Raw genomic sequence first — 21,506 nt, forward strand, 5'->3', positions numbered from 1 at the left:
AGAATTTCAATAAAAAGGGAAGTTAAAGGTTCAGGGCCAACAACAATGTTATCTGCTGGGTGAGGACAAGTGACTGGAGACTTCACTTAAAAAGACTTTCAGGAAACTTGATGTATTATTTAGGCTTTGTGAAGCGAACATCTTAATTCTGTATAAACCAGGCAAAATTAGATCACATTTACTGTGCATTACTTATCTGTTCCCGGCAAGACTGTTGTTTGTCATCTGGAAGGAAAAAGATAACAGAATTGATTTAAAAAGGATTATTTTTATGATTAATTCATAAAAGATGATGCAACATTTTGCTTTGATCCAAATACGTTTGAGCACGCAGTCAGAGGAGCATAAACAGAGATGCAATCAGAATGGCAGAACTGGGGTAACAACAAATTTTGCTCCGAATTTAAAAATGAGACACTTCTGCAGACCTCGGCTGCCACTGACACACCTTCAGTTACATCCACACATGTTTGAGGCAATTCCCTGCTCACACTGTTTGGATCATCTCCCTTTGTAATAGCAGCGATGCACCAGTCAAAAGGATCGCCCCATAATAAACTAACCGTAGATGTCTTTCTCTTACCCTTAGGCAAGACAAAACAATATAATATTCGGAAAAGGTTCATTCCGTCTTCATAGTTTACACACTGTTTTATTATTTTCTTTAAACTTTCTGTCGGTATAAAGAAAAGTAAAACATGCAAAAAAAAATAATTAGTGCAAAGGTGGAGGAGGTGGGGTTGTTATAAATTGATAACATGTCCTCATTATCAGCATCTTGGATAGGGGAAGTGTCACCACTTCCCCTATCCTGTGAGTAATGTCACAACCTCCTTATGTGCAAGTGTGTCAGGTTAGTATGAAAGATGTATGGTGATTATGAGTGTTGCTCTTACCACCCTTTGTTTACACACCCCATTTCCTGTACATCTTTGTTCCACTATACCCGTTAAAATACAGTGCTCCCCAAGTTAGTAAATGTAAATGTCCCTGAAAACCACAAGCCTGAAAAAAAAAACATTGTAGCTCTGCCTGAGTTGGCGCCCTGCAGGAAGTCGGGCCAGGGGAAGTGGAGGCTGATGGAAAAGCAACCCCCCCCATCTGCATGAGCACCGGCGGCTCCTGTGCTCGGCAATCAGTGAGGCCTGGCTGGATGACAGGACACCTGACGTTGAAGTGGTGTCAGCCTCCTCCGGGGCATCCACAATGGAAACTGGAGCCGCTGCTGTCCCATCAGGAATCACCGGCGAAAATCAGCACAGGCAACAACACAGGCTCCTCAGTGTGCCCTTATTGCTCTTGGAATTCCCTTGTGTATATAATGGTGGGACAATATTTAGAAGATACGTTGTTGAGTATTGGTGAACGCCTCTATTTCAGTTGTTTTTTGTGTGGCATTTCCTGTACATTTTAAGCCACTCCGAGGCACTGACACATCTAGCTGACTCCTGTGTGAACTCTTTCCCACCTTAACACACCACATAAGCTTATAATACCTTGTTGTTGGATTAATACAATAGCCTTGTAAAATAGAAGATGGATCAAGGCCAAACGGTTCACTGGGTCGGCTTCTGAGCTAGCTACTGTATGATACAGATGGTCAAAGGACTGGTTATTGTATGAGTTTTCCTCAATGGGATCTCAGAATATATCAGCATTACCATTCCAGTTATTTACATTTCCCATGTATTCATCATGGAAAACTTTACCCCAATGCTATGTTTGATCAAATCCGGAAAGACAATTGATTGGGTCTGATTTAGACATTCTTACATAGTTGCTGTGGTAACGATACAGCCATAACTATTCACAAGGTGCATTTCTCTCCCCAATACAGACACAACAAGGCAGGCTGCGGGCTGAGTGAATAATGGAGATGCAGCCTCTCACTCTTCACACCGTGGCAATATCTAGTCCGAGCGCAGAAGTCTTCCATCACGGCAGACAACATTAGTGGCAGTGGTGGCTGATATATGTATTTTGCGGCAGTCGCAGCCAGCCAGCTTGCAGAGCAAACAGATCTCTTTGACGTCACCGCTGTGTGTCGAATTGCTACTGATGCAGAGGGCAGCTTGAAAGCCAATTTGGAGATCAGATATCAAGCCCCATATGAATGTGTCATAAATCTGATTTGATAAATGAAATATTTATTCTGATGCTCGGCTGTGCGACTATGTGATATGAGCTGTCAGTCACTGCCTGACCTCAAGTGCACTCGTATAATTAGCTTTATATAAGGCATGTAGCATAGCTTGTCAATTTTAATTTCTGTATGACTGCAACTTCTACCTTCATATGTGATAGACCAGTGCTAACTCAATTCTCTCCATACAAATGAATGGTGAATCCAGGCTTTATATAAATGTTGGTTTATTGAAATGTATTTAGTTTATGTGGTTTCTTCATCATTTCAATGTGGTTCCAAAAAGAAAAAAAAAGAAACGATCGGGAGAAGACTATGCCCAAAGGTAATCTTGAATTAATCCACTTTTTTTTTTGAGTGTGCGATGCTGTATTTTCCTTAACATCTGCACCTCGGTTACCACTTTTGGTGTGCGTTACTCCTCTTCTCTCAGTTTCTTCATCATTAACATATTAAAAGATGAGGTTTAGTGGGAAGATTTTCTATCCAAAATATGGTTTTGCATTTAGGCCACACTAATTAATTATTATCTAAAGTAAAACCTAATAATGTCTGTAAATTCAGTAATAACCTTTATTCAGCCTTTGACATGACCCCACAAAATGTGGTTGATGTGTAGGCAACAGCCAAGAACACAATGATCTCCCCTAATTTGTGATGTGTAAAAGCTAATGCCAACGACTTACGAAATAATGAACTTTGTAGACTGTTGTATCAATAGGACAAAATGTCCCGGAGCACATTTTAAATTCACATTTGTAGCAGATAAAAAGCCTTGAACCTCCAAGGCACTGGTTTTACTATTTTCTTTTGATTGAGAAATCTCAAAATCCATCTATTTTGGCCAAAAGACAAGCAAATTATTCATTAAAGCCTTTTATCTGCCAGTTATGTATCCTCTTGTGAAGGAGCAAGGGAACTTTAACCAGTTCCTGTTACTGACTCTCAGGGGAAATGCTTGAACGAGGATCAGCTGTTGTGTGCGACTCGGCTGCATCTTTCGTGCACTTGTGTGAAATTACCAATGTAATTAAACACTTAAGTGACAAGAAGTGGTGCTTTTCCTCAAAAAACAGTGGAGCCAAGACGTGATGAACACTTCCACAAGAAAGTGTCAACAAGTGGCCAAGGGCAAGAAAAAAAACAACATTGTTTTCAGCTACACCTGCGTCAATGCTAGACCCAAGATCAGACAGCTTTGAATGCCATAAAAGCTTGCCGTTAGTAAAATGCTGCAGACAGTTTTGTTATCTCATTTCAAGTATCAGTTGGATTTCTGACAACTTCCCTCTTCTCATATTTGCAATAATTCTAATCAAATTAAACCATTAATACAGCTGTACCAGCACGCCAATTCATCCATTAAGGGGGCAGAAGTAAAATGTGCCAGTCCCAAGCCCGGCCAAAGGGATATGCTTGCAAGAGGAAACCCATTTTGAAACATCACTTCATTGATATGCATGTCAATCATGTTTGGAAGCAAATCATTTCACGTGCTTGTGAAATTACAAAATGTAAGGGGAAAAGCAGATGGTTGAGTGAGGAAAGGCCTCTGCTATTCAAAGTATGGGATCTTTGCAAACTGTTTTGTCCCTGAAAGGAATCCTGCCATCTGACGAAGAATGCATACACAACCATGAACGCCAAGTGTTAATGGAGGCACAATGGGACAATAATGCATGGAGCTGTTGTAGAAATAATAATTGTGGTCATACCGCCTTTGCGATGCCCAATCCCGTCAGACCTTGGAAGCTAAGCAGGGAAGGGCCTGGTCGGTACTTGGATGGGAGACCGTTTAGTAACACCAGGAAGCCTAGCGAATGTAGTGAGTGAGTGAGTGGTTGGTGGTGGTCGGAGGGGCCGATGGCGCAGACTGGTTGCCTCGCTTCCGTCAGTCTACCCCAGGGCAGCTGTGGCTACAATAGTAGCTTACCACCACCGGGTATGGAGTGAATGAATAATGCAATGTAAAGCGTCTTTGAGTGTCCAGAAAAGCGCTATATAAAACCGATGCATTATTATTATTATTATAATACAAACATATCATATAAAGTAAAAGAAAATACCGCAACAGACAAGGCACTGGCGTCTCTTGAGAAGTACTCTTTGTAACATTTGTAACATGCTTGGTTTCTACTCGTAGTGCTTTTATATTGCGTGTGTTTGGAGACGTGCATTTAAACAGCCTTGCTTCGTTGCCACAATCCAATCCTTGCAATTGACAGCTTTAAGCAGAACACCTGAAGTAGCAGCCACTTCTCTTTTCCCCTTACGATCCTATTAGCCTAGCGCACTAGAGTACAACTAGTTCTCCATTATACATCAGATGTTAGTGCAGGCTCTCAAGTCAACAAAGCAACTCATTTATGAGACAAACTGCCAGGTTTGTCTCATAAATGGTCTCTTTTCATCAGATCGTTGACCATGAGAGAACCTCTTAATGAAAGTCACAGATAAATGAGCACTGTATTTGTATCACGATAGTCATTTGGCTCCCAGAGAAAGACTGGATTCTGTAGGTGGTGAGACACGCTTCTGTGGAAAATATTGAAATGCTGTCAAGAAAAGGTTTGTACGTTTTATATGTTTTGATCGTACTTCAGCTCACAGAAGAACGATTTGATATTGCAAGTTCTTTATCATTGCTTTTTTTTTTTCATAAACCTTTTTTATTGGTGTGATGATGCCATTATTGCATTTACAATTTTAACAGTATACAGACCCCCATTTTCTTTTCCCCAATCCCCCTTGAGATGGGCATCACATCAGTTGAGTCATCAAATGATGCACAGAACAGATACACTGAAGGCAATTCCTTAAAGATAGATCAAAACAAAACAAATTGACCCTGTCTAGGATATACAACCATGAGTGTATTGATATATTTTTTGGAATACAAAGTGCTAATTTCCTCCGTCAAAAGACATCTGCGGAAATAGCAATATATACATAAAGTTATAATTTGTATGCAGAAACCTTCACAACAGGATACATACAATTATGTAATTATGTATGTAGGCAGAAAAAAGAAAAAGTCAAATGCAGAATCTATAATCCGCAACCAGTGTAGACAGTAGATTGGACTAACAAGTAATATTTGCCATTTTTGCTCCATGAAATCGGGCAGCAGGAAGCTCCAACTGAATTGTATCTCTATAGGAGACAAGCCACTCCCTTACAGTCAGAGGTCGCACTTTCTTCCATCGGCATACTACCATCTTTTTGGCAGCTGTTAAACCAGCTAATATTATTCGACGGTTTTTAATTGTCAGATTTAATTTTGAGGTATCATCTAGCAGAACCTCCGGGCATTTCCACACCATATGGAGAAAAGTACCAATAGTAGTTCTTTATCATTGTTATAGTACTTTTAATAATTAAGATGTAATCATGAGAGTCAGGATATGTTTTATTTTCATTGGGCTAAGGTTAATCTTCCCTAGGTCCACATAAGGGGCTGCTACTGAGGTTTATTCCACTATATTTCCAGGACAGAGCAGTGACTTTGTGTGAGTTTTAACATAGCCTTTTTTTTTTTTGCTTATACCTTTCTTCCCCAACCTGTCCAAGGCTTTTTCCACAGAACTATATATTCAGTACAGTAAAACGGTCCGGGACTCCAGGTACGGATGAGCGCTGTTTATTGTCACCCTAAAACATTTCCTCGGGGCCGAATGCTTCCACGACTTCCCATCTGCTTTGGGATTGGAGCATAAACGAGGCCATTTCAGCCCCCATACGAAACAGTGGGTTATGAATTCAGATGTCACCGTAAATGCCTTGTCTTTTTTGTCCCCCCATTGCTTTTCACTTTTTCTTCTACCACAATGCCCAAACAATCCCCGGCTCTCCCGCCTCCAGTCTCCCAGAATCTAATCCCTCTGCCTGTCCCCCGCAGCCACGGCGCTGTCCCGTCTGCCTGACCGCCTCAACATGCGCCTGCCTAAGCCTTTCCTCTTCATCTTGTTTATATATTTTATTATTTCCCCCCCCCCCCAAAAAAAAAAAAAAAAAATCTCAACAAAGCAACAACACAGTGTTAAATAAGCTACACTGGTCAACAGCGCTAACCAAAGGCTGACGGACCTATTACCTTACATTTTAAATCCTACCCGCTGAAAATGTGCAACCAAAGCCCATAGTGCCCCATGCTTTGTGCCACACACCCTGCCTTCAAGATAATTCACTTTAAACATGTAAAGAACAGATATTTTTTTACATCTGTGTGCTGTCACTTAATATTACACTATAATTGTATGAAAGACAGATGGAAGATGAAGATATCTCTCACAAAGTAACTATTCTTGATAATCTTGTGTTTCCTCTCTCCATCTTCCCCGCATCCTCCTCTGCCTCCCCCACTTCCTTCATGCAAACAACCACCCCCAAGGCCTGGCACAGGATTTGTTGCTCTGACTAAAGAGGGGGAGAATCTATTTGCCATCTCTCAGCTATCCTAGTTATCATACCCAGGAAGCACGCTGACTCTCCGGAGTGGCGCCCTTAGGAAGGAGTTTAAGCAAAAATCCATATTTAAACAGCTAAATACCCCTTCAGATTTTGTGGCGGACCCTTGGAGATCGCGTTGAATAGAATGCGTCATCACAAATATGTAACTCCTCGAATTTAGGCGCCGATAGTTCCTAAATGCGCTCCGGTTGGGTTTAAGTCGCACGCTGCTCGTGAGTGCAATGAGACTCGAAAATAGATGATTAGTTCAAAAGCTCGGGCGTCACACAACAGTACATGCTTTGTACATCTCTGAACGGTGCCTCTCATGAGAGAAAAAAAAACAAAAGAACAACATGAACATAATAGACACCTGCAAAGCAACAATTTTCAGCTTGCAGCTTTTTACTACCTTTGTGCACTATGTGTGAAGCAATTTTGAGGACTTACCAGGCTTCTTTTCTTCTTCATTTCATTTATTTGTGGCTACATGCTGTTTTTTTTTTTACATTTTTATTTATTAGCTGTTGCTGAATAATACTGATTATGTCCGCTTACACTTTTATCTTTTAGTCATTGGAAAATGTGGTAAATAATCAGTCTGTGTTGTAACCTGAAACAAGGTGGAGGAGTTCATGTCTCTGCTGTACGACTGCTGACATAGTTTGGATGCTCCGGGCATTTTAGAGCTGACAGTTTCCTGGCTCAAAAATATTTGCTCTTTTCAAACACAAAGCCCAATAAGTTTTTTTTCAGAAAGTTTTTTTTGCGATGATACAAGCTCTGAGCACTAACAAAGATTTGGCAAAACAATTTTCTTTTAAGACACCATTAGGAAAGTAGCAATTTTAAACAAAGTCGAAGTTGCTTGCTGATGCCAAAGTCTAAACAAATTAGAAAACATCGACATCATGGCCTCTTTCATATAATAAATCCCTTTGCACCATTTATGTGAAGACAGATGTCAATATTGGTGTTATTAAAGGAACAGGCCACTATTTTTCCATACTGTGATATGTTCTTACCTGAGCTTAGACGAGTTGATGCGGACCTGTCTGTTTTTTGTGCGTGCCCGTGGAAGAGCGTGGTAGCTTCTAACTTCACCCCATTTGGAGCTATAGGAACATACTGGGGGAGGCCAAATACTAACAACATCTTCTGTCTTTTTGCGTGACTGTGGGCACATGGTTTTTCCATACTGTGATATGTTCTTACCTGAGCTTAGACGAGTTGATACGTACCTGTCTGGTCTTTGTGTGTGCCGTGGAAGAGTGCGGTAGCTTCTAACTTCACCCCTATTTGGAACCATATGGATATGCTGGGAGAGGCCAAATGCTAACAACATCTTTGGTCATTTTGCGTGAGTGAGCACACACACAAAGACCAGACAGGCACGCATCAACTCGTCTAAGCTCAGGTAAGAACATACAGTATCTCAGTATGGAGAAACGGTGGCCTGTTCCTTTAAAGCGCTATTTTTTAACACGTCAACATTTTTATATAAATAGTGTAATCCTTGAAACGACTAAATTGTCAGAACCACGTTTTATTTACCTCTGGGTGGTCTTTTTGCATCATAAACATCATTCGGAGTCCAACATGGTATTTTTCAAAGATAGTTCTTTTATGTCTCCCACAGCTTAGATCTTCAAATACCCTCCCTCTTGTAAACTGAGATGTGTAGTGAAACCCTTGTATCGCTGCATTAGGAAGTATTCTAGCTAAGAGGTTACAACTTGGTTAGAACCCGTGCTGGAGTACGCTCGCCCTCGGCTAACAGCATTACATGCACGGTGTTGATGGCACTTACCTGAACTGCAAAACGCATTTCCTCAATATCCACCGCCTGCATATGTACTAAACGGATGATGGTTACAGTGATTTCCAGCATGGATCTGTTTGCCAGAAAAGTGGTTGAATGGTAGAAAGCACAGAGGCGCTGTATCGATCCCTTCTCCTCTCTCCCTTTGCCACACACAAGGCCCCCACCCCACCCACCCCTTTTTGCTGTCTCAGTACTTTCCTGACTTTTACGATGAGACGTGTGGAGGCTGAGAGCGGGCGGTGGGCGGGGGGGTGAGGGGGGGGCACAGTAGCCGCTGAGCCACGATTGCATTGCCAGTGCCTAGGTGTCATCTTTCTGTTGTGGATTGGTGGTAAGTAGCCATTAGTAAACTGATCTTTGCAAGAGGAAATTTAATGGTCTCCTAACTGTATTTACAAGACATTCAATTTGATAAAGGGTGCGATCGTGAATGATTTATAACACGGCCGGCCCCACTCCCCTCTTTACTATCAAATTCAGGATTTCATCACCAGCATACATCCCCTTGATTCATCAATTTTCCTGGCCATTCATCAGATTTTTTTATGTAACAGGGGCCGGAGAGGGAAGGTTTAATAATGCGTTCTAATGCAGGCAAATAGCGACTGTCACAAACTATATTCCCAACGCTCTGTTTTGTCATCCAAGCCACATTTAGCTCTTCTAAAGATCCACTGCTGGTTAAATCGAAAGGAGGAAGAAGAAAAAAAAAAAAACACAGCTATCAGTTTACATCAAACGCAAAGTGGGAAAGAGAAAATATTAAAATATGGAGATTGGGAAGTAGCACACTGGGGCAACTGATTAGCGTACCAGTTGTTGTCATCAGAAAGCATTTGAGAATGGCAGATTTAACAACTTATTTCCTTTTCTTTTTTTTTCTCACTTTAATTATTCGCTGCTGCGTACAGAAACATTGGACAGTTATCAGATGAAGAAAGTTGGCCCATGTGGACTCAAATCAAAGTAGCTCCCACCACAAATCGTATTGGGTAAAATACTTTTAGCTACTTGAGTGACGCACAAACTTTAAGGAACAGGCCACGGTTTCTCCATACTGAGATATGTTCTTACCATACGTACCTGTCTGTACCTGGGCACGCATAAAGACCAGACAGGTACGTATCAACTCGTCTAAGCTCATGGAAAAACGGTGTTCCTTTAAGCAAGGAACTGCTTGTTGTTAGTTCCATCACTTCTCCAGTTATTGGCAATTGTGTATTGTATTCTCTCATGCATTTCCTCCAGGTTCTTCGGCTTCCCCTACCAATAAAAAACATGTTCAGTAGGTTTCCTCTTTGTAGCCAAGAGCTTTTGCTAATGGCACACTTTCGTTGTCACGGCAATTCCGCCAGCACAGATCAAGCTACAGTACGGCGTATTCATGATTAATGTAAACATTGTTTTGCTGACTTGTATAGCTCAAACATACATTTTTGGGTTGTTATAGCAAGTGTTGGATTGAGAAAAAAGGAAACAGCCAAGTGTGACTTCCAATTTACTCTGTTGGCTTGTTAGTGGGGACACGTGCTTAAACATTTGCTTCATTTGGTCTTCTGCAAAACTTTTATTTATTTTTATTTTTTATGTTAAAGTTTTTGCCTTGCCCAGCGTTTTTTATGTGCAGAAAAAAATCTGATTTGATGAAGATACAGCAAACATTAGAGTGGTCCATTCAAAGTGCTCATTTAACTCCTCCCAATTTAATAGATTTTCTTCTTTTGAACCTCTTGAGGATCAAAGTATTCCTCCTGAGCTGTTGGGACAGTGGACAAGTAGAAAGGCTGATTGTATGAAATACAAGGTTTAACCATTGGATGTTTATTTTTACATTTTAAGCTATTTCTAAATCATGTAAACAATATCTCCGTCTTTTATTTTAGATTCTTTTCATCTTTAATGTATTCCATTTCTGCCCTGTTAATTTACTCAGCCATTCTCATCAAAACCCCTACTTCATTCGTATACCATTCACACCTTATATAAGCGCCGGAATAATAATCGTGCAAAGGGCTATTTAATATTTAAGACCGCTTAATATTTAATACTATTTTTCTGACTTTTGAAGAATGAACTTTTCAAAAGCCAGCGAAAAGTTCTGTCAGATTAAACAGCCATTGTGTAGACTTCAAACATGGACGGGACGACAGAAAGTTTTTTTTCTCTCCTTTGCTTCCGTGGGTGCTCAGTGGCTGTCTTTGTATCTTTCAGAATCCCCATCGACGAGTGACCTTTTCCACCGCCAACCCAGTGCAGGACATGCAGGACGCCTCCCAGCACACTTACTATGACAGCGGCCTGGAGGAATCGGAGACCCCCAGCAGTAAGTCGTCGTCGGGCCCCCGCATCGGACCCCTGACCCTGCCCGAGGATCACTACGAGAGGACCACTCCGGATGGCAGCATCGGAGAGACTGAACATCCCGAAAACGGTGCGGTTACACACTTTTCTACATCTGGGGGAAGCTGGGTTTGAAGAGGCTTTCAGAATAGTTTTATGAAGTTATGAATATATCTAATAGTCGTAGAGGAGTGACATTAATCTGTGACATTTTGCCTCTCAGCTCAAGGGGCTTCATCAGCAATATAGATCTCTTAACAACATGCTGAATATATACCCATTTAAGTAAAACCCCTTTCCCTGTCTACAATACCGGCGTTTTGCTATACAATAGTCACAATTCATGTATTTATTGTGAAGGTGAGCTAAGGATATGAGAGAATTGCTTGGAAAAAATGCGCCAACAAGCTAGCATAGCTATTGCTTTTAAATTTTTTAAAACACTGGGCTGCCGTTCACTCTCCCAATATGATGAAATATAGAATCAGAATTGTTTTATTGCTATTGTTAGTGACCAGGCTCACAAAGTAGGAATTTTCTTTGATTCGATCGTGCATGAAACATACATTACAACATAAAACTTGGTCGATAAATAATAAACTCTAAAAACTTGAGAACTTGAAAACTATAAGGGGGTAAGGTAACCTCTTACCCCCTGCCTGAACCAAGCCATTTTCTACAGTTTTGCTGTGCCCAAATCTAAAAGCTTTGTGTAAAAGTGTCAAAAATGAGAGGAAAATGCAACAATAGAGCAACAAAAATGTGTGACGAAAAAGAAAGTTGGTTAGTTGGTTAGTCAGTTAGCTAGTGAGTCAGTCAGTCAGTCAGTCAGTCAGTCAGTCAGTCAGTCAGTCAGTCAGTTAGTTAGTTAGTTTCCTTTATTAATCACCCAAGGGAGACATTTGCTCAAAGTTCCACATACACAGTAACCATACAACACCATAGTCACATTAAGCACAGAGTCATCTCCTCTGCCTGTTCTCACTTTTTATGAGTTTCACAGAGGAATACACCAGCAAACTTCAGCCAATCCCTTCCTTGCATCCGTTTGTCTGGTGGAAAAAGAAAAGACAAAACAAAAGAAGTCCCAGCCTAATGCCTACCCCACTGTTACAGAGACAATACAATACAATATAAAACACAATCGTTGGAACCTGCAAACTCAACAGTGTTGCTCAGATTTGCACAGATTTTTCTATTTCAGTATCAGGTGCTATTATAATGCGATTTTATTCCTCAGCTCCAGAAAAAGGAGAATGCGGGTATTATTGCCATCCACTCCTTTTTGGTGAAAGAAAAGCGGTGTAGTTAGCCATGCCGCTGTTAGGCTGTGGTGGCGGTGGTCGGTTGTAGTGTACCTTTGATGACCGCAAATAGTAATGTGAGTGGTACGGCCGGGAGCCTGGCTTGTGCTGTGACCATGTCTTTGGGGAAATGTTTGCAGCGGTGCGTAACCAGGCCTTTGTGCTTTGTGCTGTGTCGGTCGGTGACTGCATGAACTGTTATTGGCTTTTAAGCAGATCCGATTGTGTGTGCGTGTGTGTGTGTGTTTGGGCGTGTGTGTGTTTATGGTGTGGCATTAGGGCCAGTGTTAGCAGCCTTCCCAACCTCCTCATCAGCAGGTCCTCCGTCAGACATCCTTAACGACTCTCTCCCTCACAAGTGCGCTAATTAAAAAGCCCAACTAATGAAGCTTTTGCCCTCTAAATAAATCTGAACCATGGCATCTGTGCCGACAAGGCGCGTGTTTACCCTGAGCCTTTCCCTCTCGCCACGTTTTTTTTTTTTTTTTTCTTTTTTGGACCCAAGGTAAACTGTAAGACTGGAGCTGTGCAGTAGGAGCCATATTTCCAAGGCACAGTAATCAATCCTCAGAGGTGGTCTCAGCGTAGGTCTATATAAAAGGAGCCAAAGCTGGAAGTCCCATTCGGCAAACTGTGGATCATAATAGCAGTTTTGCCGCTGTAAGCTGCCAAACCTAATCCATTACCTGTCTTGTAGCAAACTACGATAAGTGATTCACATGCTGCGTTTCAGTGATTATGGTACTCCGAAAACCGCCACCCTCTGGATTAGTCACTTTTTACACCGTGATAATTCAGCACACATCCTTTTAATACAGTGATTAAGATGTTTCCATAAGTGATTCTACTACTCGACCGCAATGCATTTAGGTATGAGTTTATGCAGCATGTTAATGATGTACTTTGGACACCTCATCGTTTTTAGCCGGGGCCCATGGTGCCGCCGCCGCCACCTCGAGGGCTGCGGGATTTGACCATGTTTACTGTTGTATGTTGTAACTTTCTCTTTTTTATTTGAGTTCATGAATGTTGTTTGCTTAACCTCTTAACCCCCACCTGAACCGAGGACGTTTCTCTCCATATTGGCCTTACACAAATCTAAAAGTGTCTGGGGGAAAAAAGGGTTCCAATAGCAAGGAAGACAAAGCAACTAAAAGGTGACGAATACACGACAGAAAAGCAACGATAAAAGTGATGGAAAAAGCCACAAAATAAGTGACAAAAACGCAGGGAAGACCAAACACATGAGACATTATACTGTTGCTCTCCAGTCTTGAAGCTTTTCGATATGGGTAAAGCCGAACTGGAGAAAATGTGCTTGGTTAAGGGGTTAATAATGGCATAATAACGTACTGGCAGTCAGCCCCTTTTCTGAACATGGCACCCAATGTAACTTTTACTAAATGACACCATTTCATATAAATTTATGATAGAAACGCGATAAACGTTGTGGATTAATTGATTCACATTACTTTTTACCCCTGAACTAGATGATGGTGAGTTGAATTGGGAGCCGTATAACCACATGCATCTTTTCCCCCCTCACAAAGTGGGTGCTTCTCGTTTATTATAACCTTTTATCGCCACACTTCCACGGAGGATGATTTTTACTGAGGGTGTCTGCAATGGCGAGAGCAGTTTGTTAAGTCGTTGTCATATTTTACTTGGTAAATGAGGATGAGAGGTAACAGATGACACAGTACTTTTGCACCAAATGCTTGAAACCGTGTTTTTAAGACATTCACAGAAGGTAGCAGCTGCGGAGTTGGTGGAGGGAAACCAGCCGCTCTACTCTTTGAATGGGAACTTAGTGCAGAACAGGCTTCAGTTGTTTTTTATGAGCATGATCCCCACCATTTCCCTGGATAAGCATGAGAATAAAGGGAACATTTTGTGGGGACCTACGGGGGATATCTGTGCACAATGTATTACTGCGGTATCAGCAGCAGAGCCTTTCGGTTTAAGCGAAAGTTTACAGTCTATCATGGAAATGTAGATATCAACACACACAAAAAGCTACAGTGCATCGCAGCTACAGTATTTGATCAAAATGTTGAATCACAGTTTTGATTGTAAAGCAAGGAATGTGTAGGCGTCGCTCGGGCAGGAAATGCAAATAATGCAACTTGTAGGAGGACAGTTTGGAAAAAAAAGTTTCTTGAGGTTAAAACCCAAAAGGAATCTATTAAGTAAGACATCAGTATGACATGAATGCAAAGCAGCAATGTCTGTGTGCTTCCAAGCAAGTCTCGAAACTGACAGCAGAGATTGCAGAGGTGTGCATTTCATCTTCATCACGCACTGATTAACATTTTGTACCGACTCTAAAAAGGGCAAGCATCTTTCCCTTATTTTCTTGCTCTCTTTTTACGTCTCTAACTCGCTGCTTTTTAAAAAAAAAACATGGAAAATAAATCCTTTCTCCCCGCTGCAGTATGCCGCGATTATCAGAGGCTAAAAATGTGTCAGTGGTGTGGTAAACTTTTCTCATTTGTCTGTGTGTGTGTGTAGGAAGCTCGCTCCAATTAAAGAAGCTTACGTTGTGATTTTACGAAAGAAATATATAATGAAAAAAAAAAAAAAGGGGGAAGTTGTATTTGTTTGTGCGTGTCAGTTTAGCGCGCAATAATATGAGAACACAAGAAGGTGGCGGCGGCGTGGGAGAGAATGAGCTTTTGCAATTGTCGCAGTTCCCCGCGGCCCTCGAAGAGATCTGAAATTACTAATATCCCATTTAATAGATGGATTTAGTCTCCCCGTATATGAACAAGCAGGCTGTTCATACCCCAGCAGGCAACAGTTGTCTTTTTTGTTTTGTTTTTTTTCTCTCTTCCACGAGTCTCCCCCCGCACTATCACCACTTTGTAATGTATGCATTTTCTCTCATTTTGTCCTCCCTATTGTTGATGCCGCTTATTGTGTTCTTTCCCCCATCTGCACAACACAGGTTTTTTTTTTTTTCTTTTTTCTGTCAGACAAGGCTCTCTTTGTTGTCAGCGGCGGGAGAGCAAGATTGCAAACGAAGATGGAGCAGTTTAGAGAATGAAAAGATGGCACAAGATGGGGTTAGATTACGACAGGGGCGCCACTGACTGAGAAGTTGAAAAAAAAAAAACAACAACGGATGAGCTTGCGAGACGGGGAACATTTTCTAGGCAAAAAAAACAAAAAAACGCTAACTGAGGATAGACCTAATTAAAATGTGAATCCCACTCAGGGGAGATAACGCAGACGGACGACTTAAAATGGCAGCGGGATCCGGGAAAAAAAAGAAAAAAAATGCCCCAGAAAGAGGAATCCCACCCCGCACTTTTACCTGCATAGTGACGCGACACCTTTTTTTCTAAGCGCGTGTGACTGACAGACTGACAGGTTATACTTGGTGCTAAGCTTTATTCATTGCGGTAGAGATGAGTGACGGGCACAAAATGGGGAGGTGAGCGCGGCGTGTCACTCCATTTAAGTTGTATGAAACGCAATATACGCAGCCCGAGCCTGTCAGCCTTTTGAATCTGCAGGACCCGGAAATATCGACACGGATATGTGTTTTTGTTATACACGCTGAACTCTGACAGCGGGGGCGACATATACTGTAGTGTGAAACATGGCGGCTGGAAAGAGCTCATCATCCCAAGCTTCACGCTATCTCAGCTGTTAGGCATAGGCGTTGGAGGTATAGTTGCTCAGTTTGTGAAAAAAAAAAAAAAAAAAAAACGTGGATTCAGATTGATAATAGTTCCCAGGAATCGGAGACTTACAAAGGCTTGTAAGTCTCCGATTGCCTAGACTCTTCAATGGCCACAGGAGTACATGATAGGACTATTTTTTAGTCTTTGACATTTTAGTCTTTGACATTTCCAAACACTAACCGTAGGCACAGGGGGCATACATACAGAACATTAGATTTTCATATCAGAAGTACAGGGCGGCTTGATGTATCCCTCTTCTGTTAAAGCTGTTTTGACAGTGCCAGTGGCATCCTGTATTCTGCCTTTATGGGCTCATCTTTGTGGTAGAAGCTGCCCCTATTAGCTGATTAGTCATCAAGCATCATGGCAAAATTAGAATTATTTTTTTTATTGAAGGAAATGAGCAGAGGATTAAGTAATTAAGTAATTAGTACTGCAAAGTTGTGAATCTTCAGTAACTTAGAATTAAGTGTTAATAAGAAGAGCAGCTTAAGAAAGGACCAAGTCATTTGTTAAGGCAGTTCAGCCTCCCGCGCAAAATAAACTGTTCCCCTTTTCCTCTGTAGAGTTTGGGAATGTTACGTCACATCGCTAAGCATTATGGGATTAGCAGCAATTGTAAACTAATGGAGATTTTAAAAGTTAAAATACTGGAGTTATTGTTCACATTAAAACACTTGGACACCACAGTGAGTTAGATGTATTTACCAGCAGTAACTCAGCAGCTAATGGAGATGTTCCACGGCTATTTTCTCCACTTTTTATACTGGTTTAAGCTAATGTTAGTCAATGGAAATGTATGCTAACAGCTGCAAAGATGGCGGAGCTCCATGGTAATTGTAGAATTTCCCGAACTCGATTCACCTTATACCGCCCCGCCCACTTTTGCCTCTTTTTGCTTTGTGTCGGCACTTCCGTTGTATCGACACTTCAGGTAGAGCGCAAAGCCTGTTCATTTAAACTAAACGAGGGAAAATGTTCGCCGCTCAAATCTGATGTTTAGTAGATTGATTTGCGTAAAATGTCCGATGTTCATTTGCACCAACAGGTCAACACTGCACCGTTTCTCTGCGCGGCCTAAAAACGTCATTGTTTTCGTGTAGTAACATTAAAGGGATATTTCAGGATTTTAGACATAGGGTCTTATACCCTAGTTATCCAGAGTGTTGTTGATTAATGGAGAAGAGTTTAATGGTGCTAGGCTAGTGCTAGGCTAGTGCTAGGCTAGTGCTAGGCTAGTGCTAGGCTAGTGCTAGGCTAGTGCTAGGCTAGTGCTAGGCTAATGCTAGGCTAGTGCTAGGCTAGTGCTAGGCTAGTGCTAGGCTAGCACATGTCTATGGTAACTAGTAGCCTGCGTTAAAAACCTTCAAAATCATCGGGTAGTCGTCCAAACGTTGCCATATCTGATTTGTAGAAAGCTCCTTCGTGAATTCCACTTGTAGTAATGATGGCCGCAGGTAAACAAATGACTGTAGATCTGGTAATCTAACAGATCACTCCACCGCTGTGTAGCTTACAAACAGGAAGTTGATGCTGCTGAAATATAGCTTCTTTTAAATGGTTCTATTTAAAAAAAGATTCAGTCAACACAGACATATCGGTAGTCTGGTGTTATATGTATAAAGTATTTAAATTTGCCTCAGGTGCACTGTGCTTGGGTCGCACTGTTTTTAATGCAGGCTACGAGTTACTAGCACTAGCACTAGCACTAGCATTAGCCTAGCGCTAGCCTAGCACCACTAAACTCTTCAAATATAATGACTGCATGAATTAAAAGAAGACAAATAAAATCTCCAGAAATCAATAACACTCTGGATAACTGGTAAATGGGAAAGAATCCTGAAATATCCCTTTAAGATAAGCAAGTTAAAATGAGTGCTTGCTCCAAATCTTCACATAGTCTCCATAACAAATAAGGCACTTTATGATCGAATTTACAATCGTCTGCTAGTTTGCGCGCCTGCTGTTTGGAGGTTGACTAAGGTCCCCTCACATAAACCACTTCCTGACTTTAATTAATAATAACCGTCCTGACCAAGCGAGTGATTTAGAGACGCCACCTCCTCATCGACTACATTTGGTCAGACTTAAAGGGGCCTGCTCTGCTCTCTGACACTTAATCTCCAATAATAAATGGTCATTTAGATGCATTGATTTCACTAAGTCTTTTCTGTCAGCTTCCCCCCCCCTGGAATTGCCGTATAGCCAGAGGTGGATAATGAGATATTTTTACTAGAGTAGCAACAATCCTTTCGTGTTGTTTCAACGTTATAATTTTACTATTATTTTAATGTTGATACTGGATAAAATTCAGAATAGATGCAACATGAAACATAGACGAGCAATAATAATAAAACAATAGGGGCTTACAAATATACATAGAATGCCTTTATACTGATACCTTAACTTTAACAAAGCAGCTTGAGTTGGTGGATTTACAAATGTACAAAAAAGCAGCAGATGTAGGTGAGAATATAGTCTAGCGCGTATACTGTATAAAAGTGCAAACAACAGGTAGCAAGTTTGTCAGCGTTAATTAGTTTGTAGTCTTATAGTTTCAAACACTTTCATTTTGTATTTGTAACTGTAAATTAGCACTGAAATAAGATAAGATAAGATAAGATAAACCTTTATTGATCTCACAAAGGAGAAATTCACTTGTTACAGTCGGCGTTACTTCACAGTCTTATTGTACAGTCTGACAGCAGTGGGGATGAAGGCTTTGCGGTAGCGCTCCGTCCTGCACTGAGGGTGTCTCAGTCTGCCACTGAGAGAGCTGCACAGCTCTTCTACAGTGGCAACTACTCTAAATAGTATGTATTCATGAAAATTAGCATTGCCTTTAAATGATTAGTGTATTGCATTAGCAACAAACTTGCATTGTACCTATGTTTGATCGCACGGTCCCTGTCAAAGATGAAATAATATGTTGATGCAAATAGAAAATGAGGTTACTATGAAATGTTTGGCTTCTGTCCACCTGAGCCTGAGCTGCTCACCCGGGTCATAACGTGCCGTAATTCACTGTGATTTGGCAAACATTTTAAAATAGCTGCTCTCCTCTGTGTTACCTGCTCCATTTTAATTGGGCTGGGGGCATGCACAAAATGTAAAGTACACAAGTTAAGTGCTTTGTTTTTTTGTGTTTTTTTTTTCATTCTCAGTAAATCCTGCTTTGCATGTTTGATCTCCTGAGCCAAACCACCGTTCAATTTTGAAACTACCAAAAGCGGCTCATTACTTTCTTCATTTTGAAGTGAAACACTTTGACCTTGAGTTCTGAATGCCCCGTAGGAATCTCTGTAGTCTCTTGCCTTTCTTTTGGTTTAACCATTATCATAATGTCTTCAGCAAGAAATTTGGGATTTCCAACATAGCGTTAACAACTTCGAGCTTCTGTATTTTCTCAGATCTACTGAAATTAATCTGTGAATATTTCCATATGTCTGAGCAGCTGCCGACTGGTATTTTTCCTCTCATTCTTATCTGCGAGACTGCGTTAGAGAGCACTCATTTCAGATTTCCCATGTGCGCCCTCCACTCTAATGTTCATGAGTGTTGCAAGCGCATTGCTTAACTGTTTGCTAATTTCATTCTGGAATATTTATCTCTTTTGGATGCATGGCGGCATTCAGGCGCACCTGTCTGCATTTGTCCACATCCAAAAAGTGTTGCATCACAAATCCCACCGTCTCTAAATCATTTCTGACGATGAGGCTATTTTACCTTAATCGACTCTCATCATAATCACTGAGGCTCCATAATTCTTTTGAAATTGATGGCTTCAGACACCATGAAAAGTGCTTATCGCGTGCGTCTGCTTGCCGTCACGATTGCATGATTTGTCATCCAAAGTGAAATCAAAGGAGAGGAGAGGATTAAGTTCTCTCTATTTCCCATCTGTCCACAGCACTCTTTGAAGCCTGATGAACATGTTCTTTTAGCTGGTCAAAGAAAATGAAGTTATGAATCTTGGCTAGTTTGCATGTTATTCAGCAAATTTACTATCGCAAATTGCAGGTTTTCTTTGAAAGATGCCACAAGAAAGTTTGTCCTGTGTTTGTGACTGAGACAAAATACAAGTGATGAAGCTCCAGGTTTTCCCGGGTTTGCATGTGATACTTGTGTTTACACATCTTGTCGTCTATTATATTTGGCGTAACCGGTGACAAAGTTTTTTAGGTTAATTTTGAAATCTTGTCAATATTTGACTATATTTTCTAACTGACTCAGGCAGTTCTTTGTTTCACTGGGAGATTTGGGAGAGCTGTGTAGTTACTGCAAACATTAAGATTAATAACTGTTCGTTAATGTGCACAGGACCAACCAATGCTTCTATACAGTCCTATATGTGCAGCCAGACTTACAATAAGCTTTTATTTTTATTTTTGTTTTTTTTAAACAAACCAAAAATGTTTACGGGGCAATTAAATATCAGTTGGAAGCTTGCCCCTTTGAGCATTTTACACTACATTATTTCCATGTGAGATGACCTTTATTTCTGGCACTATAGTGCTTTGCATTGCAATATTACAGTATATAGCATTCAGCACACTCAGCGCATGGGGGAAGAGCACTGCTGTGAACCGACAATAGTACCTAAAATAAAAGCATCTTCTTTTGTTTAAAATGTTTTTGTTCTTTTGTCTGACTTAAACTGCTGCTCTCTGCAACACTGAGCCTGGCCAGTTCTGCAAAAGAAGATACTTGAAGTATTATTCCAAAGCCAGACTTCAATTTTCAACTCTTTTTGTACTTCCTGTCTTACTTTCATAAACAAACTTTTAAAAGTTGTTTTTGTTCATACACACACACACACATACACACACACACACACACACACACACACACACACACACACACACACACACACACACACACACACACACACACACACACACACACATACATATATATATATATATATACATATACACATATATATATATATATATATATGTTTGTTTATTTATTTATAGGTTTGATCCCAGCTTTAACAGCAATGGCAGTATACCAGCATTCACAGTTCCTCTTTTGTGGATAGACTTTCTCTAGTTCACACAGCTAAACTAATCAGTGTTATGTCATTTCCGTGCCGTAAATAGTGTAAATGCACAATTTTCAAGTCAACTGTACATGTGCAGTATGGGCTGATATACTAGGACAGACTTTGGCCACAAGGCTGTAAAATGAACTAAAACCATCTGACAAGCGCAAACATCTCATCCGAGAAGTATAAACAGATAGAAGTATGAGCCAATTAAACTACAAACCATTGGGATCAGTGCTCTTACACTTACATGGGTCCGATTGTCTCACATTTGAAACAGACAGACTGACCCCTTGTGGCTAGAAATCCCCATTTTACTCTAAATGGATACAGTGTTGAGAATGTTTTATTTATGGTCAATCTCTCTAAAGTTAAAGATCTACCAAAGCTTATCCCACCCTCACATAGACTCCTTAGTTATTCTAACGATTGCATGTGCACAATCCTCCTGTCTAAACTGTTTGCCCTTCCTTAACCCTGTCCCAAGTCTCAGGGAGGTCTTCCACAGGGGCCTCGGGTGCTGGCATGAGCCAAGTTTTGACCTGCAATCCCCTTCGTGTCTGCTCCAACTCAGGCAATGATCAGTCTGGTGGGTGTATGCAGTGGCTGTGATATGAAGGCTAGCACCAATAAGACACTGGTGGATTGAAGACAGGTATGAGGTGAGCGAGTGCGCCCACACACGCACACAATATCCCACTGACCA

The 21,506-nt window shown here is 41.0% G+C and overlaps 1 protein-coding gene across 1 annotated transcript in view; it reads left to right on the forward strand.

Moving 5' to 3' along the window:
- LOC306970238 (protocadherin-1-like) overlaps window positions 1-21,506 on the forward strand; it is a 124,807-nt gene that overhangs the window by 80,130 nt on the left and 23,171 nt on the right. Inside the window, exon 4 of the mRNA XM_079566117.1 lies at window positions 10,629-10,848. Coding sequence (XP_079422243.1) covers window positions 10,629-10,848 — 220 coding nt within the window. The remainder of the gene's footprint in view (window positions 1-10,628; window positions 10,849-21,506) is intronic.

Source organism: Gobius niger, assembly GCF_951799975.1.
Source record: "Gobius niger genome assembly, chromosome: 11".
Classification (NCBI taxonomy): Eukaryota; Metazoa; Chordata; class Actinopteri; order Gobiiformes; family Gobiidae; genus Gobius; species Gobius niger.